The sequence below is a fragment of the Penicillium paradoxum genome, assembly GCF_028828445.1.
Source record: "Penicillium paradoxum strain IBT 22861 chromosome Unknown utg000003l_segment0_segment0, whole genome shotgun sequence".
NCBI lineage: Eukaryota > Fungi > Ascomycota > Eurotiomycetes > Eurotiales > Aspergillaceae > Penicillium > Penicillium paradoxum.
In genome coordinates, this window is record NW_026643181.1 from 4,731,000 (window position 1) to 4,756,184 (window position 25,185).

Sequence of the window (25,185 nt, forward strand, 5' to 3'; positions counted from 1 at the left end):
CGGAGCCAGATATTTAGTTTGTGTATATTCTCAGGGTCTTCCGCCTGCCGTGGATTAGTTTTGCATGCATAGTATGGGCGTCGATGGAATACAAAGGGTCTTATTGGTACATAACTATGGGCTGTTAGTACGGAGTAGATTATAATGACTGGGGTTTGTTAAAGTGACATGTAGAGTAGTTGTGCTTCGAGATTAGAGAACGCAAGAGTCTTTTGTCTCGGATTAAGCCGATATTAATAACATATTGAAGAGACATACCCATATGTATATATAAAAATTGTGGCGATATGTACTTCCATACTTCCGCGGGTATAGTAAGCCCTTAAAGCGGCGTGCCCCCTCCCCAAAGCGGCCTAGCGTGCCCATCTCGTGGTGCCTCTGAGTTTTCCAGAACCAATTGCTTTGATTCAACTTTTTTTCCCTTCCTCCAACCTCCCCTCCATCTCCGTGTTCTCTCTTTCTTTAGGGAATTCTTCCTTTTTCTTTTCGAATCCTTATCGAAAGATACAAAATCTCAAAAAAACACGAAAAACCCCCAGAAAATTTTTTCCAGTTATCTTATCTCATCCCCGATTGTGCGGTGTGTGTGGAAGATTTTCTTTCAACGCCTCCTCCATCGTCCTCATTTTCACCTGGTCAGTCATTTTGGCTTTTGTCTTCCATTCGACTCTTTCAAGATCATCTCATCCCTGTCTCTCTGTTTCTCTCCCTTCGGCACATGCGACACACTTCAACTCCCCACTAACTCTTCCCAGTGCTTTTTGCTCAAGTGAAATTTCTCTAAACTCTCTGTTTCGTGGATACTTTGCTGTATGACTCTCCTATTCCATTGATTTCCGCCTCATTTCCTCATCTCTTCTTGGTCCCTTGGCGACTTGTCAAAGAGACTGCATCAACTGCGGTGTAACCTTATCTCATATGCCTCCTTGATTCCCCTCCCCCTCTCTGCGATAGGCTCGACTTGCATATGCTAAAACAAATTTTCGTTCTTCAGTGAAAACAGCCGCCATCATGTCTGCTGAGGCTCCTACCACCGCCCCTGTCGTTGACACTGTTGTCAACGGCACTCCCGAGGCCGCTGCTTCTCCCGCTGAGGCCGCTCCCGAGGCCACCGGCGAGGCTGCTAACAACCAGCCCCACTCGGCTTCTCTCTACGTCGGCGAGCTTGACCCTTCTGTGACTGAGGCTATGCTCTACGAGCTCTTCTCTTCCATCGGTCAGGTCGCTTCTATCCGTGTCTGCCGTGATGCCGTCACCCGCCGCTCCCTCGGCTATGCCTACGTTAACTACAACAACACCGCTGATGGTGAGCGTGCTCTTGAGGACCTGAACTACACTCTCATCAAGGGCAAGCCTTGCCGTATCATGTGGTCCCAGCGTGACCCCGCTCTGCGCAAGACTGGCCAGGGCAACGTCTTCATCAAGAACCTCGACAACGCCATTGACAACAAGGCTCTTCACGACACCTTTGCTGCCTTCGGTAACATTCTCAGCTGCAAGGTTGCTCAGGATGAGTTTGCCAACTCCAAGGGCTACGGTTTCGTCCACTACGAGACTGCCGAGGCTGCCAACAACGCTATCAAGCACGTTAACGGCATGCTTCTGAACGACAAGAAGGTCTTTGTTGGCCACCACATCTCCAAGAAGGACCGTCAGAGCAAATTCGAGGAGATGAAGGCCAACTTCACCAACATCTACATCAAGAACATCGATCTCGAGATCACTGACGATGAGTTCCGCGTCATGTTCGAGCAGTTCGGTGAGATCACCTCCGCCACCCTCAGCCACGACCAGGATGGTAAGAGCCGTGGCTTCGGTTTCGTCAACTACGCCAACCACGAGAGCGCCGAGGCCGCCGTTGCTGAGATGAACGAGAAGGAGGTCAAGACCCAGAAGCTTTACGTTGGCCGTGCCCAGAAGAAGCACGAGCGTGAGGAGGAGCTGCGCAAGCAGTACGAGGCTGCCCGTATGGAGAAGGCCTCCAAGTACCAGGGTGTCAACCTTTACGTCAAGAACTTGACCGACGATATTGATGATGAGAAGCTTCGTGACCTCTTCGCTCCTTACGGTACCATCACTTCCGCCAAGGTTATGCGTGATGCTGCTGAGCGCTCTCCTTCCCCCGATGCCGAGGCCAAGGAGGCCGAGAAGGAGACCAAGGAATCCGAGGAGAAGACCGAGGAGAAGACCGAAGAGACCACCGAAGAGAAGAAGACCGAGGAGACTACCGAGGAGTCCGAGGAAAAGAAGACCGAGAAGAAGGCCTTCGGCAAGAGCAAGGGCTTCGGCTTCGTTTGCTTCAGCAGCCCCGATGAGGCCTCCAAGGCCGTCACCGAGATGAACCAGCGTATGGTCAACGCCAAGCCCCTCTACGTTGCTCTCGCTCAGCGCAAGGATGTCCGCCGCAGCCAGCTCGAGGCCAGCATCCAGGCCCGCAACACCATCCGCCAGCAGCAGGCCGCCGCCGCCGCCGGCATGCCCCAGCCTGTAAGTTTCAATATTCCTGACATAAGATGTTCAGTCACTAATAATTCGATCAGTACATGCAGCCCGCCGTCTTCTACGGTCCTGGCCAGCAGGGCTTCATGCCCCCTGGACAGCGTGGCGGTATGCCCTTCGCTCCCCAGCCCGGTATGCCCATGCCCGGTATGCCCGCTGGACGTCCCCAATACCCCGGTCCCTTCCCCCAGGGTGGCCGTGGTATGCCCCCCAACCAGCAGCTTCCTCCCAACTTCCAGGGTATGCCCATGGGCATGCAGGGCCCCGGTGGCATTCCTAACGGCATGGGTTACCCCATGGCTCAGGCTTTCGGACGTGGCGGTGGTGGCCGTGGCCAGGTTGGTGGTATGCCCATGAACATGCGTGGCGGTCCCGGATTCGGTCGTGGTGGTCCCCAGATGGGTCGCGGTGGTGGTCGTGGCCAGCCCGCCCCTGGCGCTCAGCCCGCTGGCGAGCCCGCCTCTGCCAACCAGGCTCTCCTCTCCGCTCCCCCTGCCCAGCAGAAGCAGATGCTCGGCGAGGCCCTCTACCCCAAGATCCAGGCTCAGCAGCCCGAGCTTGCTGGCAAGATTACTGGTATGCTGCTTGAGATGGATAACGCTGAGTTGCTTGGCCTGTAAGTTACATTCTCTCCGAGTCTTTTGCTCCTTTGTGCCATTTGCTAATTTCTCTTTTCCCGTCAGGCTCGATGATGAGGAGGCTCTCCGCGGCAAGGTCGATGAGGCCCTTAACGTCTATGATGAGTACATGAAGAACAAGGGTGATGGCGAGACCACCGAGGCCAAGCCCCAGGAAGCCGCCAAGGAGGCTCCCGTTGAGGAGAACAAGTCTTAATTGATGTGTTCACTCTTGTCTTCTCGGAAATCTTTGGACGCACGTTTTTGACGACTTTTCCTTTCTCTATCATTATTTGTTTCCATTTACCCTTTCTCCCCCTACATCTCCCTCTCTGATCCTGATATCCTCCCTCGGTTCGAAAAGTTTGTTCTTAGGCAGTCACCTTCTTGGTGTTTAGTGAATGCGGTATGACATTCGGATTTTTTTTTTTCCATGTCTTTTCCGGGGTTTCCCTAGTATGCGTCTATTTCTCTGTACCTCTTTTGCTCGGATTGGGCTCAGTGGGTATTCTGTGGGGATTGATCCAGCGATATTGGGATCGGTAAAAGTCTTTCTACTATTCTAGGCGCCAGGCGTGGTCCCTCTGACACCTTTTCACCATCTTCATTTATTCGATTCTTTAATTCTTTCTTTTTTTTCGGCTGGGAGGGATCTGTGAAATTTTTGCTCTTGTTGCGATGCACTCGATCCGAGTATTCGATAGATTTCCACATTCCTCAGGGAAAGGCTCTTCCTTGTGTTTGTTCTCTTGAGGAGAGCAGCGCCAGACAATCAATGGGATGACCGCCTATTTGCTTCATCGAGATTTCCGAAGACCTTAAGATTCATACAAGTATATCTGACTTTTTTAGGCGAGATGCTATATACCTTGTGGCTGCTAACAACCCTGACCGCAGGATAGTCTGCTAAATAAGGCCTGTGTGCTATTGCGGGTTTTTTTTTACTTTGTCACTTCACCCTGTGACATTGTCAGACACAGAACTACCAATCTTCTTGACTATCCTAGGGTCTTCTTTTTGGTATACTAGTACTTACTTCAACGACTAAGATGGTCTAGACTCATCCAAATACCACATACCAACAGCAGAGGAAACGCTGCAGACTCATCTCGCCAAAAGCGGCAACCCAACCAGACGCAAGGACCCTGCATTGATCGCCGAAGTACTCCGTGCATGTTGGACAACCATCTTGCAATGCGTGTTTGATCTTGGCAACCTGTCAGTGCCAGATCTAGATCTACTAGCCGAACCAACCAGCTAATCTCCGACCAGCATCATCTCATTGCTATGGATTTTTCCATCTGGATACGATATCACCTCCTTCCAGGCACTTCTAGCCATCTAAGTCTATCTAGTCGCGACGATGTTACTTCCACAGGTATCAACTACTAGAAGCTGGATCGTGCGCCCAACGCTAGATGCAGGTTTCCACCGGTGTTCATTTTGATACAACAATCTCTTCACCCACAACTCAGACCTCCGCAAGTGCATCTTTTGGCACATGCAGAAATCGATATCTGGACCAGACTCTAGACATGCCGCTTCGTATACATGGTTCTGATATTGTGTGTTTCTGCCTGCAGCGATGGAAATAAATTCTCGCGGTCAGGTAGCTCGATCTACCAAGTGAGCCATGTGCACCCTCCGTCGGTCTTGTGCTTGCCACACAGATCCAGCAGCCAGAAAGCAGATTCAGATGCAAAAGCAAACTCTCAAGTGTAGATGACTTGTATTAATTAACGTCCGGGGGAGTATGGGCAAGGCCGTTACTCCAGCCACCTCCCTTGGGGTATTGGGACGTGCTAAACTATGCTATTATGTACATGATTGTGCGCCCATAGAAAACAACTCCTTGGATGATGAGGTTAGAAAAAAAACTCCAGTTGGCTCCTATCTGGTGATCACGAGCCGGCGTCCTTGCGCCTTTGTTGGCAAAAGGAAAAAGAAACTCCGATAGGGGGAATCGAACCCCCGGCTGCCGTGTGAGAGACGGCGATGTTAGCCACTACACCATATCGGATACTTGCTGAAAGAATTGTAGTTAAAGACCGCTGAGACCGGCAGGACTAATTTTCACTCCATCACAGCATCACCTTCCCTTTTTATGATTTATGCTTCTTCTATCCAAGCATCTACAACCCTTTCAGTGTGAGTCATTTTTGCTATTCATTCGGATCACCGAGCTCCTGAGCTTTGCTGCCCGCTCCCTTCTTCGTTTTTTGTCCTTGGCCTTTCTCCAAGGCCGTGGTACCAAATCAGACTTACGAATTCGTCCGACTGACCATTCGCCGGTCAATTATGAGTCTTTTATCGGCTTCCTATGACTTATACATTCTATTCTCCAACCGTGGGCTAGGTCCAAACTTGCAAACCTTACTTAAGATTCGGAGTGTTTGGTATAAAACATGTGATGATGCATTTTAGTAAATATCGGATACTGTTCTACGAAGATAACATGATGCCTCAACCAATTACACTTGGTGCTTCTTGCTCCTGTTTAACTCGCTAGGGCTGTATTCAGAGTCGACTGCTCTTGGGCGTGCCTCATGCAGCAGCGCCCTGACATCATATGACCTATCTTGAATCTGGACCGTAACTAGAATAGATTCCTTCAGAATATGTGATTTGGGTTATAGCCACCACAAAGTTGGCATTTAGTCACTTTCTAGGGTTCGTTAGAAAAACTAAGATCTATATTGTGGTTCGGGTCCGCTAAATGAATGTCGATTGGTTTTATTCCGTCATCTTTACAGCTATTTTTCTTAGCGGTCTGTAAGAGAAACGTAGAAAGGTGAAATCTCAATGTCCCGCAATATTATATAAAGTGCTTAACCTACGCTAAGAAAAGAGTCGAAGATCAGAGAATTTCGTTTTAGGCAAGTTTCTGGGATTTATCTTTACACATTCTCTGGGGATCAAGATATCGTGCAAAATGTCCTATATTAATCAAAATGAGCAAGATCATGATTCGGAGGTGCTGCCTCTATCTGTTAGACGGTACGACTATAAAGACAAAGATCAGTTTGCTCAAATACTTACCCTCGAACGTGAACGTCTGCTCGATTCAATGCGCCATTCTCGTAAAATTTCCGACATCGATACTGGATCTGGCAGGAGTGAACAAGAGCCAACTACTGAGATTACAGAATACATCATCTTCTCCATTGATCCCACTACGTTCCACCAGGATTTCCTCAGCTTGGATGCTATCCCAAATTTTTCAATCCGAACATCTTTCAACCCGAATACCAAAACACTCACTGTCAAAATGGTTACTGGCGAGCATACCCAACTTGCCTTCACGCTGCACAAAGCCGTCGATAAGGCCCTAGCACGAATGGGACTTGACGAAGCTTTATACCAATACCTAGGAGTTGATATCGATATAAATGGCCGCAAAAAACAGCCAGATATGGGCTGGGGGCCTAAGCAACCTCCTCGCGGCTATCCAAAGCGGCCCTCGGTTGTGTTGGAAGTTGCAGTATCCGAAACGCGAAAGAAACTTCGACAAGATGTTGACCTTTGGCTTGACCCAGTACGAGGAAATGCAAATGTGGTGATTGCAATCAAACTCAGTCGCTGGCGAGCTATGGTCACCATTGACTTATGGAAATGGGATACCGTTAACGGCAAATCTATCAATTCCCAACACATGGAGGTCTCTGAAAACGAATACGACGAAGTAAAACTTTCTGGAGGTCCCCTCGTCATCCCTTTTCGTCTCCTTTTCCTACGAGATCCTCAAACACCACAAGAAACCGACGTTATCATTGACAAGGAATGGCTACAGAAGGTTGCCGAGTGTGGGTGGGATATGCAATTTTCGAACAGCCGTTGAAGAGTTGGTGTGGCCTGGTCTCGACGTTCTTATCTTGAGTTCTTGTCTTACGTTTTAGTTGTTGCTTCTCTCTTACATGGGCCAGAAGCATGGAAGAATCATTCAGACTTCATATGACGAGGAGGAAAAATTGATTCTACAATATTCCCAACTGTGGTGCTTTGAGGACGAGGCTACGGCGCCGGTGGAACTATTCGTTCGATACAACATCGGCCAGCTTGTCGGGCTGGAGAGACCACAACTTGATGTTCCATCGCTTAGAGTCGGTTACATCAATGAATTTGACCTAGCTGTCTGGTGTGAATTGAACAAGATGTGGATTGAAAATAGCACCAAGATCCAGTTCTGTCGAGGCTCCATGTTACGGTATTTCTTTGTTGAGAACGACTACCGGCACACCGTGTGAAATATATATATTTGCACATTGATACTCTGTCCCCTGTTGAACCCCTATATTAGGCTAGATCAGGGCCGGCGCCGAGATCTTCCGCGGTAAGCATATAGACTCAGTAGGGCCCAACCAGGCCTATTGCGGAGGTCTAGGCTGGTTCTTACGGTTGGAAATCTCTATCTCATATAAGTGAATCTATCCTCCGGCATGCAGCTTATCAGATTATCATTAGATTATCCTTAGATTATTATCAGATTATCCTCAAATTATCATAGTATACCAGAATCAAGCAAAGCAATGGGATTAGCTATATAAGAATATTCTCCGAAGAGCGACATTCCCCCCCTCCCCAAAAAGAAAATACAATAGTACACAAGAAAAGCAAATATTCTGTCTTCAGCATGAGGCAGATTCTGTGGTGCTGGACCTTTTACTTTTCTGGGGAGAAAGCGATTTGCGGACTCGGCGACCAACCGACCTCAACCATTCACGCCCTCTACGTCCAACCTCCGGGCTAGCAAAAACGCGCTGCCGGTGGAAGGCCTCGGCATTTTGCAAGAACTCTTGGATGGCATTAGAGATATCACTGATCTCATGCTGGGGCTTATTGCTCTCCAGCAACGCTGCCACTAAATACTTGAAAGGGCGCATGAAAAGCGGGCCCTGATCGGGTAGGGGTGGGAATTGGAAACAGTGGTTTAATGGCAAGGCTACTGCCCGCCATCGTTGGTTGAACTCAGAGTCTGACATCGAGGTCTTCGCCCGTAGTTCAAGCATCCAGGAGTACCAATCCCACATGATGCACATCTCGTTTCTGGGCATCGGAAGCTCAAATATCGCAACAACAAAATCGGCGAGGAGTGCCATCTCCCACCTGAAACGAATCGTGGAGTAGATCTCAGCCTCGGACTCGGGGAATATGCCCAACTGGTAGAATCCGAAAAGAGTACCTCCCCAAGCCACCTCTCGGCCATGAGTCCAATCCCAGGGACAAGTGGCATGGAACATCATCGCCATCTCCTTGATTCTGTGTTGCGCAATGAGAGCGGTCATGTTCTCGATGATCTCGCCGTCCGTAGCCGTGCGGACTCCGCCGGTTTTGTTTAGGTCGCTGACCGTGAATGTGGCATTCCCGGGAGCTTGGTTTCGAAGTAGGCGTATATCATCCGGCTCAGTGTACGGATAGGACTTCATTTGTTTCCACCGACGCTCAAAGTGGGCTAGCGGGATGCCCGTTCGGCCTGTCCATGAGTATTCCCATCTATCGTCCTGGGCACTAAATGTGAAACACTGCATGTCGCCTAGCCGGGTCACGCTATTTTGGCATGTATCCAGGATAGATTGGCAGAATGAGTTGTAGCTTAGGGTTTGCTGATCATTCGGCTCCTCGGGTTGTAAACTCAGCGGGTCACTAGCATTGCTAGATTCTCGAGCATCTAACAGAGGACTCGTAGCACTCGAAAGGGTCTGGAACAGGGTGCTCGCAAAAATTGACCCACAAGTCCGACCGACACTTAGTGAAGCACCCCACGCATTAGAATGTGCGTTTTGAAGCTCTTCTTGCGGATCAATCTGGCGCTCACTAGCTGCTACCATGCTAGTAATGTTTAATTCCGGAGTCGTAGCCCATCCTCCCGAGTAACAAGCGGTAGTAACCAGGGTAATACGGGCACCGGGTTCAAGGACGGCTTTTAGGGCGAGGATACTCAGTCCCTTCGATTGATCGTTATCGTTCAAACAGAGGTGGTAATTGGAGAGTCCGTGACAAAATACAAGGAGGAGGAGTGGGGCGCCGGTTCGTTTAGCTAACTCGGAGGCTAGCCTTGCCTCCAGAAGGAAACGGTCAATCATTTCATTCGACTGAACGACAGTCACAGGGGTCAGTTGATCTTGATCCAGCATATCACGATCAAGGCAAGTTTTGCGCTCCTCGTAAGGATTGCCATGTAGATATGGCCCATATTTCTGGATAAGCTTGTTTGGATCAGCGGCTGTCAGCCACGTCTGCTTCTGACCTTGGCCTTTAAGGAGATAGTTGAAGGCGTAGAAGTCGGAGATAAACCACCCGTCTCGCAATGGGTGGGCACTTTTGATAGAAGGGTGCGTTGCGGCAAGGATGATGGTGTCCTCGTAAACACAAGGCACCGTTGAAGAGGTGAATGTTCCAGGCAGGTCACTTGGGGATGGCATATATCCTCCTTTAACGGGGGGCTGTTGCTGTGTTGAGTCTGTCATTGTAAAGTGATGTCGAAAGGTACGCCTATGGTGAAGTTAGGATCTTATCACTGAGGGATTCAAACACCCAAATTCTAATATAGTACTAGCCACATCGGGGGTTTACTTACTTTTCGACTTCTACCACCCAAGTAAGAACGGGCAACCAGGGAAGAGAGCCGAACCCCAAAGGAGAACGGGCGACAGAGAAGAAAACCGAACTCCAGAGAACGGGCGGCAACCAGGGATTGATATAGTCAAGGAGAAGAAAGACTTGGCCAAAGAAAGATGAAGAGGCAAGGTCACAAAGTTAAACAGTGAGTTTGAAGATCTAGTTGGGTCTATCGTTGTGGGTGAGGATGTTGAGGGAAGGGAATGCAGATATGAGGTCAATCACCATCGACACCCTAGCTCAGCTACTCCTAGTCCAAGGTTGGAAGTAAAAATACGTCACAATACGCCGTACTTAGCTTAACTAAGAAGGGAAACTGCATTCTTTCCTTTTTCCTCAACGGCAATTGGCACACCCAATATATCAACATTGCAATACGAGACCCTAAAAGCAAAGATACAAACTCTACCTTGTTTGCTTTAGGTATGAACCGCGGGTTCGGTGTCTCATCTGGGTCGAAGTAGATAAAATAGGGTTTCTCTCTACAAACAATAACGAGGACAGAAAGCACAACATAGAAAAAGACTCTCTACAAGGCGGATGTGATACTACGCTGGGTTCTCTAGTACGACGCACATATAACGAATAGACGAGTAGAGCACTACTGATGGATATCACATAGCAATCTACGATCTACCGATGACTCGACTTCACAATACCAAAAAGGAACAACCAAAATAATCATATTTATCACGCTCTGGGTATCGCTTTCAAACGCTCACTGTATCACAAGTAGAAAGGGCAAAGACGATAAGGCTAGCAGCGACGTCACTCCGGCCGGCAAAGCAAAGCCCTATTGATCTGAACTCTTCCGGCCCGAATTTCCTGACGATAGTAATCTGCCTGGAGCTCTGCGGCCGCGAAGATAGAGGCCTTGCTGGAATGGTAGTCTCCGGGAACCTTGATCGACATGCACAGTGGTTGGGAGTGATGCATAGGATGAACAGAGATGGTGGCAGCGCCGGTGCGGATGTATGTAGCGACGATGCTCATGAGAGCTTCATCATCGGGGCTGCAGTCTCGTTGGTCGAGGAAGACGTTCACCCAGTTGCTGATCTGTCGGGGATCGTACTCGGGTTCCGGGATTAGCTCCCCGTCGAAGTAGAACATGCTCTGCATATTTGAGGAAAGAGTAGTAAATGCGTCTTGGGGTGGGCTGGTAGACTTGCCTCGTTATTCTTTTGAGGGGGTTTGTTGGGAAGATGGAGTCTGGGTTGTGGTGTCGAGTTCCTTCCTGATGGCTGTTTAAATACTGCTGGTGTAGGTAGCCACCCTTCTATCTATAAGGTGTTTGTTCGGGTCTGTAGAGCAAGCGAACAATGCTGAGACAATGGTGGGAACAAGTCTTTTATCTATTGTAGAGTCTCTTTGGGTCTTTCCTTTGTATCTATTCAGATAGCCTTTATAGACGCGTCCAAGAACAAACAATATGCCTTGATCACTTGGAAACAAGAACTCTCTCGTAATCTATTTTAACATTAGACCTTTTCTACTTAAGATTGAATAAAAGACTGAATGCTCTTGTCCCTGGCCTTGACTAGGCGATAGCATCGACCCTACAGTAGCCAGTGCCCAGTACCCATTTGGCATATGCTCGAGAACCCCACAAAGATCATGGGCAGGTTTACGATTGACTTTAAGCATATCCGATGGGAAACCTAGTGAAACAACTAAACCAGTCGACCTTATACATGTCTAAGCACTGTCTTGACACTCTGCGCAAGTACAACACTGTATTATTCGGTGCCGTCAGACCACCAGGTATAGTCCCTTCCCTAAACTATATCAAGTAAGCCAGTCTGGTACAGACAAAACAGGTGTCTAGCAGACCCCATCTCACTCTGGGGGATCCCCCTTTCACTTTGCGGACCGGCGTAGCTGCATGCAAATCTAGGGCCCGTATAACCCTTTCCAGATACCAAATACCCCCTCACCACACTAAAGAAGGTATAAGCCGAGCGCCCGCACGGCAAAAGACGCGAGTACTCGTACGATGGCAAAGGAGAGTGCTTGCACGTTGAACAGCAATGCGAGGCCGCCACTCAAGTCACCATATCCACGCGCGTGGTGGGTCGAGCGTATCGTGAGGTTTTCCCTTGGAATGGATTAGCTGTAAGCTTTCAACCGTTGCCAGCTGAAATCAATGTGCGTGTTGATGCGATGATGGTGTTCGTGGTGATCAATCCACAATCGGACGATATTATCGTCAGCAAGAGTTTGCTCGTGAGTATTTTGACGGATCTTGCAGCTGTATTGGCAGGGTCGACTGGTGTTGAGTATCCGAGTATTTTGAATCCCAGGTGCAACGACCCGTCGCTTCGTGAATGCTTTTGATGTCACTGGTCATGTTGAGAATGCGGTCGCTATTGCGTAGTCGGTGGTAGAGAAGCTCGTTTGGCTTGGGGCCAAAGTTGCTGCTGGGTAGGTGACGGGTCGTTTGAAACGTGTCTGTGCTGTGGGGACATTGACTCCTGAGTTTGGGGGGGCAGATCTGACACTTAAAGGGTTTTGGATGCTATGTGTGCAGAGGTTGAGAAGTTGGGTTGAAAGAAAGTCTGAGACAATCAATTGTGCTTTCTTTGTTTCTTTTCATAATGGCACTTTTTTTTGACTGCGTCATTCTATGCCATCCCCTTGGATGATACTATTCCAGTCTAATCAGTATTTCAATATCAGATACTTAGATAGGTCCATATTTGGAGAAAGATGGCACTCCTAAGGATAAGAAAATGTGTAGAGAGCGATTCCCTTTCGAGTAATGAGCAACACCGTTTTAGGAAATGTTCCAGAAGAAGCACCGAACTATCACTGTCGTGAAGGACTCTCAAGACAAGCTGAAAGCCATCTCACACAAAATGGGACAGACCAGGACAGTGCACATCAAGAGATCTGAAAATGTCATTGTAGCAATATGAGACGTCTTTTCTTTCTACCGAAATGGACAGAAACGATATAAGGATACTGCTGGCCTAGCAACCACCATTTAAGCAGCCTGGTCATTCCACTTCTGGTCTTTACAGCCATCTAGAAGGACGAAGACATTCAGCACAGTATTCAGGAAAGCCTGACATACTCCAATACTCCAAGTAGTCAGTTTCGCCAACTACCAGAACCCAAGGTCAGCTCTCCAGGCCATATGCCCATCAACCTACTAACATAATACTCCCAAGGCATGTTTTATCTCAATGGAAGACCAATGCGAGAGCCCGAATACAGCCCCCGACAAAACACTGCCTGGGTAAATGTATTCCTCGCCGCGCACGACTACCGCTGCGATGACCTAGCCATCATGCATACCGTTGTGACCTGCATCCGAACAAGAGTCGTCAGCATCACTCACCATGCTATGCATCATGAACATCCACTGTGCATCTCTATCCAAGTCCCTGGCGAGCACTATGATAAAGAGTCCATTCTCGCGGCTGCGGAATTGTCAGCAGAGTATCTTAGATCGCTGGTTGCTCGAGGGTCTGTCCGTATCAGTCGATCTTTGCTCTTTCGGAGATAGCTGTTTGTTTGATGATTGGAAATGAAGGCGGTCTTTTAATGCTTTTTGGGCTTACCTGCAGGTTCATTTCGGACTGGTGGCCTTTCTTGCATGGTGGGACTGAGATTCTGATGCTTGAAGCAATTCATAGATTTTCCCAGGCCTGTTTGTTTGATTAATTGTCAATATAATCTAATCATTCTTGTTCTTTTTCTTTACATTATTCACCAACCTTCTATGTGCTCAGGCCCATAGAGAATGTACACATGCCCAGTGCAGGGGCTCGGGTAGCATCTGGACGAGCTCTGTGGAAAGCCTTCTAGTCGGATGAGTTCCAATCAAGAACTGGAGGGACAGGGTAGTGCAGCGCAGAGCCAAAAGAGGAAGTGAATGGAGGACGAGACTAAAGATGTTAGATTGCTGGATGTGTTCAAATTCCAAGGATGGCTTTAGAATACGCCCGTAGAGGGCTACCAGCCCTGCATATCCTTGATTTGGTCGGCCACGTCTTCAAGTTCAGCCTCAGGGATTTCAATGTCTCTTTCCACGGGCAAAGATGGTGGCCGAAGAAGCAAATCATGGTATGTTATGGTTAGAGGGTGATTGGTCACAGTCACCCGACTTCCCACTTTAGTCTTCCCGATGACTTGAGTACGATGTGGTCTGCCATTCCGAACTTGCCATTTCTCGATCCAGATTGCTGGCTTATCCCTACCAATCCGTAGAGTCAAGCATATTCTTGCATTGCCATAATTTGGATTGAGCCAGAAACGAGCATCAGAATTTAGTTTGGAATCTAACTCCGAGTGGAGAACACCTCCAGCTGGGCAGTCTTGGTCCTCCTTTCTCCATTCCTTATCGCAACTCTCATTCATCATGGGCATCGTGCTCAGTAAAACCACATGCTTTGTGGCATGTTCCAGATCCGAATAATACATAAAATAAACTCGTAAGGGGTACAAGGTAAACAGAATAGCAAGCTAGCAGCAAGTCTCCCGAAGATACTAAAGCATCCGGCGATAATAGCCCAGAACTCCACATTCACACTAATCCCCATCCCTCGGCCACCAGATCATCAAGAACAGCACTATAAGCAAAGACCCCATCGCTCAGATGGAAAAAGCCGGATACCCCACCTGTTTCAATGTCTACGATTGGGGCGCCACACACACCTTCAGAGATAGCCCTATTAACATTCCCAAAAACGAGATCCACCGATATGGTATCCCATTTTTCAAATTCGAGTTCGGGATGGCCAGCTGGAAGTATCGGTCGTATGGTTTTGGTACCAATGTTCATCATGCTGAAGAGCCCTGAGCTCATGCCGTCCACTTCACTCCATGAGCCTTGGGAGATTTGGGACATTTCTAGGAGCCGAGTAGGTGGTTCGGCTTGAAAGTAGCAGGAATTAGTGAAGCTAGATGAGGCAGCAGGTGTTAGCTTGACGAGAGCGATGTCAAGCTCAGGGCGGGCATCGACGACCTTGCCGATAAGATCTCCTCCATTCACAGATGGGTGGTATACTTCCTGGGATGAGAGGAACCCATGGTTGGCGACTGTCAGCATTTCTTCGCCCGTGAGATTGCGAATTCTGATACCACACGTGGTTGCAGCGTTTGTGAATTCAGTTGGGGTACCTGGGAGTCCAGAACCACTCTCGATTCTACATCCTGGTGTAAGAACCGACCGCCGAAGGTAGTTTGAGTCATCTTGTGGTGCAGCACCAACGGCTGATTCCTGGGATGGGTCAATAAAGCGAGGGCGGGTAAAGCTTCTCATGGTGCTAGAAAATGGTTCATCTCCATGGTGGTAGAGTGCTGTTCGGCCTGCCACGACCCCGGGAAGTGATCGTTTCTCGTAGCTCCGGCCATCTCCAAACTCAAGTTCGAAGATAGTCCAGGCCGGGAGAAAAATAGCAGCTCTCACACGAGCAAGTGGCGCGATAGCAGTAAGCACAGCCACTGTCTGACTCTTAGTCGGATTGGTCAATTTGGGCCACCGGACAGTGGGACAGGGATCAGAAACACGAGGATTCGAATATCCAGATAGGGGAATTGGTTCCCTAAACATCTCACCCGGGGGCACGAATATAACAGGCATCGTTCCAAGGGTCAGTGGTATTGGTTGGGGTGGAGAGGCCGTCTCCACACAAATAAACCACCCGGACATGTGCACTGTTCCCTCCCCGAACTTACTACGGATCCAGGTCCAGTCCTGACATGAGGGGTGGCGGAACTGGTTGTTTTGCTCATCCCAAAGCGTGAACGGCGCCATATCGTTCAAGTGACGTGCACCCCAGCCGCCAGGATTTTTCCAGCATTTTTGTTCAGGATGGGAATGAGGGAGCATATCCCGTAAGTGTTGGGTGTTTTCTCGGGCGCGAAGTGGACTAACAGGCGCATTACCATATATGTTAGTGTAGGGTGAGCTTCGTTGGATAGACTGAACGTGTGGGGATAGTCGGATCGGAGACGCTATTGGAGTTACCATTATGCCGATTGCTGAGGGGTTGATTACTTATCGCTGCCGCTCAACCACAAAGGATCAGGGTGTCGTAGGTTCCAAGGTTTCGGTCTTGAGCCGTGATGCTACGACGTCAGACTGGGGAAAGCTGGGAAATGCCGGAGATTTGTGTTAAGTCTGGGATATTTTCCGCCCAGCCGCTTTGGTGGTTCAGAGGAAGATGGTGGGTGTACGGAGTAGCGGGAATACACCTGTGCTGGCGTTGAGGAATTGGGCAGTAGCTTTATGAGCTTGGCCTGTGGATTGGCCAATCTGGCGGGAATGGGTCTTCTGCCTGAGGCAGCTTGGGACGGTCTGGGCCCTGACTAAGCAGGAACTTGGTCACAACAGCCCTGGAGAAAATCTGGCCAATCTGCCTGTCGCAATCTCAGGCCGTTCCTGTGAGCGTAATTTAATCCAGGGGGTCTCCTTCGACAAAGACAAAGACAAGACAAACTACTGATGAAATACGATGAAAAGGAATCGACTTGATGATAAACTTGAATTCTTGCTCGATACTTATGAGGACTGTGGTTTCCCTCGGAGGTTGAATCCGAGAGCGGGGCGGTGTACATATTGCCATAAGAATATGTACATAATTTGTCCGCCTAACTCTTTCTCTGCCCCCCAGTATCCGATACACGTTCTCTCAATAGTACACAATTGACCGTTGATTAGGATGACTTATATAAAAGTGTGCATTCTTTCTTCTATGAATTTATATATAAGCAAAAAGAAGGGATGTAGTAAATACAAACAGCCACGCCAAATGCAAAAGAAATACTCAACGGTACAAGATATCATCAACCATCTCTCCAATAGCCAAAGAACTCGTCAGGCCCGGGCTCTCAATACCCAATAAGTTAACAAACCCAGGTAGATCCTCTTCCTCGCGTATAATAAAGTCCTGGAATCCCTTACCCTCGTTAACAGCACCACCTCTCCCCAACTTGGGCCGAATGCCACAGTAATCCAAGGTAATGGCATCAATATCAACACCAGGCAGATAAGCTTTGATCTCCAACAATGCCTTCTCCAAACGCGCAGCGCTGGGAATCAAATCATCCGGACTGTCCACCCACTCAACATCCGGCCCAAAGCGAACACGTCCACCCATATCAAGCGTCAAATGCGTCCCCAGTCCACCCGTTCCAGGCAGCGTCGCCGGATAAACCAAAACCGAAGTCTTCGGCCTAGACGCCGCATACGAGAAATATGTTCCCTTGGCATAATGCGGGACGAGATGACGCTCCTGGGGGAGGAGCATGTTGCTAATCGCGCAAGCACCATGACCGGCACTATTAACCAGCGTTTCCGCCGTGATAGAAGTCTCAGATCCATCCTCAGAGATAGCGGTGATCTTATACCCACCACGACCGCCATCAATAGCCTCGACAGCCGTCACGCGCGTCTTGAGCGCGACGTCGCCGCCACGGTCCTCAAAGTCGCCTTGCAGGAACGTCATAAGCGAGTGGCTGTCTACAATACCCGTTGTCTCGCTCTCTACAATGCCTGCCTCAGCCCTGACGTCTGGTTCACGGCGCAGCGCTTCGTCCCGTCCGATAAGTCGGGTCGGGGCGTCGCCGAGGGCTTGTGCGTGGGTGTGCACTTTCAGACAGGCCTCCCATTGCTCAGGGGTTTGGGCAACAATCCATTTTTTGGTGTTGCGGTGGGGGATGCTGTTTTGGGCGCAGAGGTCGTAGAGGAGGTTACGGCCGTGGATGCAGAGGCGCGTTTTGAGGGAATTTGCGGGATAGTATAGACCTGCGTGGATTACCTGGTCGGTGAGGGGGTATTAGTCACATGTATAATTTGTAATTGGCTGCTTGTTGTTCTCAAGGCATGTTTGAGCGGTCTTATCATAGCTGGTGTATGTGTGGATGCATACCTCGGAGTTGCGACTACTCGTCTCTGTGCCCACCGCATCATGGCGCTCTAGCAGAATAGTCGAGGTACCTTCGCGAGCTGCGAGCTGCCTTGCGGTCGCGAGACCGACTACACCTGCACCAATCACCTGTAATTGAGTCGGATTAGCTATTTGTCCCATTCGCGATCTCAGGTGCACTGTACCGCATGAGTGAAGTCCGCATTGATAGGTCGCGTGGTGGAAAAGGAGCGGATGGGGAGCTTAAACATCTGCTTCACGCGATTGTTCCTCAACAGGGCACATGCCATTTTTGGGAAGGCGCAGTTGACCAGTCTGCAAGGGAAGGAACGAAAGAATCGGAAGGAGCTCCCCCGCGTTCTCACTGTGGGCCTCGGGAGACATGACGCGATCCCGAGCCCGGATCATAGATGACCCTGCGATCTATACCAGTCTTTATATACAATCATGTCCTGTTTGGCTTTCTCTTCCTTCTCTTTTCCTTTTATCTGGACCCTTGGAACGTTCTACAAGCAAAAAGCGAAAGAGAAGGTGGAGAGTGTCGGCTATGTATATATATATCGACAAAGATAACAAGCCGGATATAGATTTGAAAGAAATAAAAAGCTATTGTCTGCAACAATGAGTCGAACACTGCAGTACTTTACATCGGATCACTACTTACTGCCTATATAAACAGCCTTCCATCCCATCAGCTAACCCCACTATCACACAGCGAGTACACCTCCAGCCATCCTGAATCAACCATCTCAAGCCAACGACATCAACTCAACCTTTTCAAACCAACACACCCAACTAATCCAAAATGCCCCGCCGAGGTATGTTTTCCCGTGCAGACGGCACGAACATCATCGAGCCTGATATGCAGGAACACGTTCACTGGGTGACCGTAGACTTCAGCCGATTTGGCGGCCGCACTCGACCCAACAGCGGTGAGAGCATGATGCGCCTCATGGGTGAGCAATGCCGGTCCGGAGTGGCTACTATCGGGACCGAGCCCCAGCATCACAAGAATCCATACTGCCTGTCTTTGCCCGTTGTGGGAGACCCTGCTCTTGCACATGTTGATATTATGGCGCGCGCAGCTGAAATTGCCGATTGGCATTGGGAAGAGATTATGGCTTCTAGGGAAACTCTCGATACTGCGAGGATTCTTGGGGACCACCCGTGGTGGGACAATGTGCCCATCAATGGGGAATAGGTATATGTGTGGAATTTGTTTCATATGATTAAACCAATATAGATATCGATCTTTCTTTCATCCCGAATGCTTACCGTTAAACCTATAAATCTGTTTAATTCTTTCCTTTCCACTATCTGACTCTTACTATTCCTTTCTAAGCATAGTTCTTTGGATTCTATTCCTCCTAGCGAATGTTCCCTTCTCCAAGGTTGACAATTTTTATGAATAACCTAGAAGCTTTCCTGTCCCTCAGAATCCACCGCAGTTTCCTTTTTGGACCTGGAGAGATATTCTACTTACCCGATCCAAACTTACCTAGTGTCAACCCGTATAGTTCCACCGCCACCCACCTCTCCGTCTAAACTACATCTCATCCGATCCCTAGGTATCTTCTAAGAGAAAGATCCCAGCTCCGAATTTACAGATAGCGTTGCACAAAGCAATTGACAGTCGTGATAGTGTTTATGCCCATACGACACCCCTTATTATGTGATAGAAAGCCAATGATACAGGAGTTTCCAAAGATGCAGTCTCGCTAGGTCACACTCTAACTGACTGTTTGGGGATCGTACCTACTCTCTTTGAAATTCAAGCAAACGCCAAGAGACCCAACTGGAGGTTACTTGATACTGTTATGAAGCAGCTCAATCAGTATCCTGACACGAAACGACCCACATCTTTCTTCTTTGCCTACATCTGTCATGCTGAAATCAATATATATGGCGATCTGGTGTTCTGCTCGACGAACAGAAAGTCTTTCAAGTGGAGCTTGCTTAGAGAAGTAGCGTAGTGCTCAACCCTATCGATCTCACAACCGCGGAGGCAGGGATGAATTGTTTTGTGTTACTCAAAGACTCTTCAGCGAATAAAATATTGGGTAGCCTCCATATTACATGAAAGTGAGAAGGCGGAGGAAGAGAAAAAGATCAACAAAAGAGTTAAATCTTGGATAAGTATAATATCCAGTGAACAACTAGCGAGGAACGATCTGAGAAACCAATCTTAGAGCCCTTGTAAACGCCACGTTCTATCAGCTAGTTCTTCAAGAGTCCCTCTATCCAGAGTAATGTCTATCTCATTTCCAGTTGGTTGCCGTAGGAAAAGAGATTCAAAGGGAATGGTCAGAGAGTCATTGGTCAATTCCACTTGTCCATTGACCTTTGATATTTCGGTCCGTTGAGTGCTTTGAACTACTCCATCAATACGCTCCCATCGATCAATCATAAGCCGGGGACGCTTCCTGTCGACCTTGATTATGAGTGTTGCGTTGACATTGCCTTTGGCCGGGTGCAGCCACCAGTCAACGTCCCGCTGGAGCTTTATGTGCGACTCAGAAACTCCGACCTCTAGGGTCACCGTAGGCTTATCGGGAAAGCCTTGAGGGGCTGGGAGAGGTCCCCAGCCTTGATCTGCCTCTTTGCCCTGGCCCTCTTCCCCGATTGTAGCCCCGGCGTAGAAGCGAACGTTGGCTGCAAGACCCATCTGGATAATAACGCGGGTTAGGGCGAGGTTAGCGAACTGGCTGATGTCAGAGTGGATTATTGTAACCATCTTCACAAGTAGAAAGTTTGCTGCGAGATCGAAGGAGTAGCGGTTGGGGCGAGACAGTACAGGGGAATCAAGGATATCGGACTGAATTGCACGGCCAGAGATGTAGAAGAGGATGCAATCGCTGGGAAGCTCGCCGTCTGGAATATTATCTGTTTGATCAAGTTGGTCGCTCCGCTGGTGAACAGAAACCAAGTTGAGCGATTCGTTTTCGCTTTTTAGGAAGGAACGTGTGACTCGATGTGAATAGGTCTGCTGTGTATTCCCCCTTTGGATGTGACGAGACAACAGGGAATCGTCCTTAACTCCCGGGTCGTCGGTCTTCCCCTCAGGGGGACTTGGATGCTGGGATTGAGCAATCATGGACTTCTCAAGCCGGCGGAGCTCTATATCCATGATCATACAGAATTGCGTTTCTCCTTCATATTTGTACTTTGGTATATTTGAGGGGAGGTCTTCCAAGAAACTATCTCTATGAAGGAGTTCAGATGATCTGGAAAACATCTTCGTAGCAGTAAATTCCACGGGTATCGGGCCGTGTACATAGTACAATACGGAGAAGTGATGATAGTCCTGAGGTGGTTGAAATAGATAGGAATCTAATTTCTGATTGACTATCTAATAAATCAGGTAGTCGGCAGCTAAGGAAGCTTAGCAGTGACGTTATTATTTTCATTGAAAAGCGTAATTGACTGTTAACCTTGGGACGTAACCGGAAAGGGAGCGGGCCCAAAGCCCAGCCCATTTGCAGGTTGGGGGTTGGGCTTTGAGCTTTGGGCTTTGTGGGCTGGAGGTCTAAGGATAGCCGAACGTGCCCGTAAAAGGGGCCACTGCGGTGCTAGAACAGCGCTATACCCGACGTAACGGACGCAGTGATCCCTTCCAAGTATAGAATGGCTAAATCTCGGACTAGTTATATTATGCCTGGTGTGTTTCTCCGTGTATCTTCAAGAACTCCCACGCCACGCGACGAAGGACAAAATGCCACTCCACTTCATTGAAAAACATACCCCCCGGATACCTGCTTGGGGGAAGACTACATTCGATATTTATTTGCTTTCCGAATGGGAAAAGCCTCACCCAGACCCCTCAGCCTCCACTGAATCCCCCGCCGACCGTCGCAAAAGGCTTTTACGCCAATTTCTCGCATTGGGATGCGAAGGAAGACAGGTGAATGCCCTCTATACCTCGTAAAAGACCACAACATTGAACTCACTGAATATCAAATTATTAGCCTTATCGACCAGGCAATGCACCACCCTCTCCTACTCAAGCTCAAATAGATGATATTCTTCGGCCTGCAAGGCCTGAAGCACTGCGTGTCTACGGTCATAGCACCACTGCCGACAATGGCTGCTGGCTTCGTCTCTGCTACACGAATGAAGAGGGTCATAATGCTCTATGGTCTGCCAATAAACTCGCAGAATGGGTAACTTATGATGGGGTTGTCCTTGACGATGAAAGTATCTTCGGTGGCCTGGATTTAGCAGCTGCTCTGGAAATATTTCCTGAGCGTGTCGCAAATGAGCGGGTCAATTTTGAGATCAGAGAGGAGAGCCTCAGGGACGCGATAGAGGATGCCGAAGACGGTGACTGGGATGACAACCCACTTGAGCCCTACGCTCTGTATCAGGCCGAGTGTGTTGTTACCCATATGTATGTGGAGGATGATGTCGCGGTGAATGGTGGGGGTTTGTTGCATGTGTTTTTGGACGACCGTGGGAATGTGGTCAGGCAATGGCGGGTGCAGGATGATGGATCGGAGAGCATTTATGATGGCGCTTGGTTTGAGCGTGTTTGGAAAGGGGACTTTGAAGGTGAGCGCGGAGAAGTCGGTCCTGCTTATCAGGAGGGTGGAAGCCGAGGTCCCCCATACACTCAAGACGTGAGACTGTGAGCTAGTACATGTAGATATAAAGCCGGTCATTCTTGTCTGGTGAACGATCCCTGAAAAAGACTCCGCGTGCTAGAGGAAAGAAAATTGTATAAAATCAATTGGAAGAAACCTAAGAGACATAATAAGGAAAGGTCTATTGTACTCAAGCCAGTATATCTGGGTCTTAGAGACAAGACGCTTCTAGTCAATCTGAACCCTTGCGCGCATCGAGACAACAACCGTTCCCATTACCATATCGATGGACCTCTGGCTGGTTGAATAGGTTTATCGCGCAAAAGACATGCCTGTCGGTTTTTCCGCTAGAACCCTTCTTGGTCTCACTACTCCGTAGGTTTAGCGCACTTGGCTTTTTGAGTGCCCGTGTAATGATGATCATATTCCAAGAGTTCCGCCACATATGTTTCTTATGAGTCCGACGAAGAGAATTTCATATTCCTCATACATCCTACTAAAAATCTATGCAATGTCTGAACTCAACGAAGCTAACTGTGGCCCGGAAGGGCTACCTTTATCTGTCAGACGGTATACCTATCGAAAAGAAGACTTTGCCCAAATCGTCGATCTTGAGCGCGAGCGCCTTTATCGTTCAATGCATTCGATTAAAACTATGTCCGAGGCAATATACAATGATGGAAACTTAGATGCTTCAGAGGAGCCTGAAGATGCCACTGAGTATATCATTTTCTCTATTGATACGGCTACGCACGATCGTGACTTCCTAGATCCGAATATTGAACCAAAGCTTTCTATCCGCACTACGTTCGATCGAAGCATTAATTCACTAGCCGTCAAAATGGTGCTTCACGAACACGAAGAGCTATCTGCTGCTTTCCATACGGCTATTGTACGAGCGTTGGGTCCGATGGGGCTGGAAAGATCGGTCTACCACTACCGCAGCACCACGATTCCTGTGGCCAACGGTTCCAAGCAACCAGATGAGGCATGGGGTCCAAGGCCACCACCACCTGGAAGCCCGCGCAGACCAACCGTGGTAGTTGAAATAGCAGTCACTGAAACGTACACCAAGTTGCTTCGTGATACCAACCGGTGGCTCGACCCAATCGATGGTCTCGCGAAGGTCGTGCTAGCCATAAAAGCAGACCGACGGCGGCCTAGGATTACCATCGAAAGATGGCAGTATGATAGTGCCAAGGCAGAGATCGAAAACTTCCAAACCATCGAGATCATCGAAAGCAGTGAAGGTGACGAAGTCACAGTGACCGGTAGCCCACTCCTCATTCCCTTCCACCTTTTTTTCCTCAGACCCGCAGAACCTCCTAAGGAGGACGACATACTCGTTCATGAGCAAGAGCTCAAGGAGATTGCCCAGTTAATCTGGGAAATTCAATTTTCGGCGTTTTGATGTCCTGGATCCCCAAAGCGCCCGTCAGTCACCCTAGAGGTTGCCCGCCACCTCCCCGTGCCAGATGGATTCTGTTCCTTCCAGTCTTTCGTCACCATGCTTGGGTGCGCTATTGTTGAGATGCCTCCCAGTGCCTGTTGGTCCAGGACTCTCTTTGTGCACACTGCGCCTGATAGTTGTTTACTAGCTTAGAGGCTATAAAGCCCCAGCTTTCCCAGAGACAGAAGAATAAGAGACTTTCCTCTTCTCTATCTCTCTCTTCCCTAGTAGCCAAGAGCTATCTTTGGGAGCGGAGTGAACTCCCAAGAAATAGGAGGAGCATAGTGAAAATTGACGGCCATCAAAAAGTAGTCGCAAGAGTAGGTCGTTAAATCTTATTATGTACAGGGAAGTATTGTGACTGATCTGGAAGACGGTGTGCCCGGGATCTCTTTACTTATGAACAATACTCGCATTATCTACCAATCCATCATTAACGTTGGCGCAGAAACTATTCTTGTCTTATTTCCTTCTGTACTCCGTACGGAGTAGGTTTAGTCGGGACGAAGTCAGGACCGCCACACCCTAGTGCCTCTCGACCGGACCAACCAGACAGCGCATTTCCTAGAGGGCTGCAATAGACTCCTCCCCAGGCCACTCTTCAGGATTCCAAAGCCCGAAAGCAGATTCACGATCCTAGTCAATGATACTGCCGCCGTGCAAGCGGTATATCGCACCTCTTCCACGACTTATCTCCATCACTGAAAAAGAGATCCCATGGTGCAGATGTCCCTTTCCCCCCTGTCCTGTGCTTAGAATCTCAATAAAATGCAATCTTTGTTCAAAGATCTGGCCAGGGACATCGGCCTCCCTCCACAAACCCCACCCCAAACTACGGCCTGTATTTCCTAACCTTCCACTTCATCTTCGCGTACAGGGTGCTCTCTTCCCGTACGCTGAAACAATGGTACGGAATCGATCACCAGGTCTCGCCGCGCGAAGACCTGGGGAAATACGGCGAGGCGGCTGTGCGGGATGGCAAGATTACGCGCAGGCAGCTGGATATGCTTAAGCGGAATGAGGCGGCGCATGCTAATTCGGTGGAGAATTTCCCGCTGGTGGTTGCGGGTGTGGTTTTTGCGTCGGTGGCTGGTGTCCCTGGGCGGGCTATTAATGCTGCTGCGTTGTCGTATACCGTTGCGCGCGTTGTCTATGGGGCTGTCTATATTCTGATTGATCATCCGACGTGGAGTCAGGTGAGGGGGTTGGTGTGGTGGTGGGGGAATCTTAGTTGTTTCTTCTTGTTGTGGAAGGCCGGGGGGCTGTTGGCCTAAAATCACTGTAAAGAGCTATAGTGTATGTCAATTTTGCTGTGTTTCTAGCAAATGTAGCATAAGACTAGAAGAAAAAGGCCGAGAATGCGAATGAAAGCTCCTCTTAGCAATAAGAGTCATCAAGACTCGATCAACAATTCAGAGCATATACATTCCACCAAGCAAGAGTGAACACAATTCCAGCACGCCGTGACAGAAAAGGAAAAGGAAAGAGGAAAGAGGAAAAGGAAAAGAAACAGAAACTCCGACTCCCAGTATGAAATGCCCACGCGCAAT

General features: G+C 48.9%; 12 protein-coding genes across 12 annotated transcripts; 7 read left to right on the forward strand and 5 right to left on the reverse strand.

Moving 5' to 3' along the window:
- Window positions 1–1,011: 1,011 nt before the first annotated feature.
- Window positions 1,012–3,333, forward strand: pab1 (polyadenylate-binding protein; the record flags this gene model as incomplete). Its single annotated transcript, XM_057174637.1, has 3 exons — window positions 1,012–2,487; window positions 2,541–3,115; window positions 3,183–3,333. The coding sequence occupies 3 exons, from the start codon at window positions 1,012–1,014 to the stop codon at window positions 3,331–3,333; spliced, it is 2,202 nt and encodes a 733-aa protein (XP_057034788.1).
- Window positions 3,334–6,048: 2,715 nt separating this feature from the next.
- Window positions 6,049–6,954, forward strand: N7457_003593 (uncharacterized protein; the record flags this gene model as incomplete). Its single annotated transcript, XM_057174638.1, has 1 exon — window positions 6,049–6,954. One exon carries the CDS (start codon window positions 6,049–6,051, stop codon window positions 6,952–6,954), a length of 906 nt encoding a protein of 301 aa, XP_057034789.1.
- Window positions 6,955–7,741: 787 nt separating this feature from the next.
- Window positions 7,742–9,580, reverse strand: N7457_003594 (uncharacterized protein; the record flags this gene model as incomplete). The annotated part of the gene is made up of 1 exon (XM_057174639.1): window positions 7,742–9,580. The coding sequence occupies one exon, from the start codon at window positions 9,578–9,580 to the stop codon at window positions 7,742–7,744; it is 1,839 nt and encodes a 612-aa protein (XP_057034790.1).
- Window positions 9,581–10,499: 919 nt separating this feature from the next.
- N7457_003595 (uncharacterized protein) lies at window positions 10,500–10,850 on the reverse strand (the record flags this gene model as incomplete). The annotated part of the gene is made up of 1 exon (XM_057174640.1): window positions 10,500–10,850. One exon carries the CDS (start codon window positions 10,848–10,850, stop codon window positions 10,500–10,502), a length of 351 nt encoding a protein of 116 aa, XP_057034791.1.
- A 1,044-nt stretch (window positions 10,851–11,894) lies between these two features.
- Window positions 11,895–12,105, forward strand: N7457_003596 (tartrate dehydrogenase; the record flags this gene model as incomplete). Its single annotated transcript, XM_057174641.1, is given in 2 exon segments — window positions 11,895–12,015; window positions 12,032–12,105. The coding sequence occupies 2 exon segments, from the start codon at window positions 11,895–11,897 to the stop codon at window positions 12,103–12,105; spliced, it is 195 nt and encodes a 64-aa protein (XP_057034792.1).
- A 2,154-nt stretch (window positions 12,106–14,259) lies between these two features.
- On the reverse strand, window positions 14,260–15,708 carry N7457_003597 (uncharacterized protein; the record flags this gene model as incomplete). The annotated part of the gene is made up of 1 exon (XM_057174642.1): window positions 14,260–15,708. The coding sequence occupies one exon, from the start codon at window positions 15,706–15,708 to the stop codon at window positions 14,260–14,262; it is 1,449 nt and encodes a 482-aa protein (XP_057034793.1).
- A 796-nt stretch (window positions 15,709–16,504) lies between these two features.
- On the reverse strand, window positions 16,505–17,895 carry N7457_003598 (NAD(P)/FAD-dependent oxidoreductase; the record flags this gene model as incomplete). Its single annotated transcript, XM_057174643.1, has 3 exons — window positions 16,505–17,497; window positions 17,609–17,734; window positions 17,791–17,895. The coding sequence occupies 3 exons, from the start codon at window positions 17,893–17,895 to the stop codon at window positions 16,505–16,507; spliced, it is 1,224 nt and encodes a 407-aa protein (XP_057034794.1).
- Window positions 17,896–18,410: 515 nt separating this feature from the next.
- On the forward strand, window positions 18,411–18,806 carry N7457_003599 (uncharacterized protein; the record flags this gene model as incomplete). Its single annotated transcript, XM_057174644.1, has 1 exon — window positions 18,411–18,806. One exon carries the CDS (start codon window positions 18,411–18,413, stop codon window positions 18,804–18,806), a length of 396 nt encoding a protein of 131 aa, XP_057034795.1.
- A 984-nt stretch (window positions 18,807–19,790) lies between these two features.
- Window positions 19,791–20,732, reverse strand: N7457_003600 (uncharacterized protein; the record flags this gene model as incomplete). The annotated part of the gene is made up of 1 exon (XM_057174645.1): window positions 19,791–20,732. The coding sequence occupies one exon, from the start codon at window positions 20,730–20,732 to the stop codon at window positions 19,791–19,793; it is 942 nt and encodes a 313-aa protein (XP_057034796.1).
- Window positions 20,733–21,317: 585 nt separating this feature from the next.
- N7457_003601 (uncharacterized protein) lies at window positions 21,318–22,233 on the forward strand (the record flags this gene model as incomplete). The annotated part of the gene is made up of 2 exons (XM_057174646.1): window positions 21,318–21,506; window positions 21,571–22,233. The coding sequence occupies 2 exons, from the start codon at window positions 21,318–21,320 to the stop codon at window positions 22,231–22,233; spliced, it is 852 nt and encodes a 283-aa protein (XP_057034797.1).
- A 463-nt stretch (window positions 22,234–22,696) lies between these two features.
- N7457_003602 (uncharacterized protein) lies at window positions 22,697–23,596 on the forward strand (the record flags this gene model as incomplete). The annotated part of the gene is made up of 1 exon (XM_057174647.1): window positions 22,697–23,596. One exon carries the CDS (start codon window positions 22,697–22,699, stop codon window positions 23,594–23,596), a length of 900 nt encoding a protein of 299 aa, XP_057034798.1.
- A 682-nt stretch (window positions 23,597–24,278) lies between these two features.
- Window positions 24,279–24,909, forward strand: N7457_003603 (MAPEG family protein; the record flags this gene model as incomplete). The annotated part of the gene is made up of 2 exons (XM_057174648.1): window positions 24,279–24,301; window positions 24,423–24,909. 2 exons carry the CDS (start codon window positions 24,279–24,281, stop codon window positions 24,907–24,909), a joined length of 510 nt encoding a protein of 169 aa, XP_057034799.1.
- Between the last annotated feature and the right edge of the window lie 276 nt (window positions 24,910–25,185).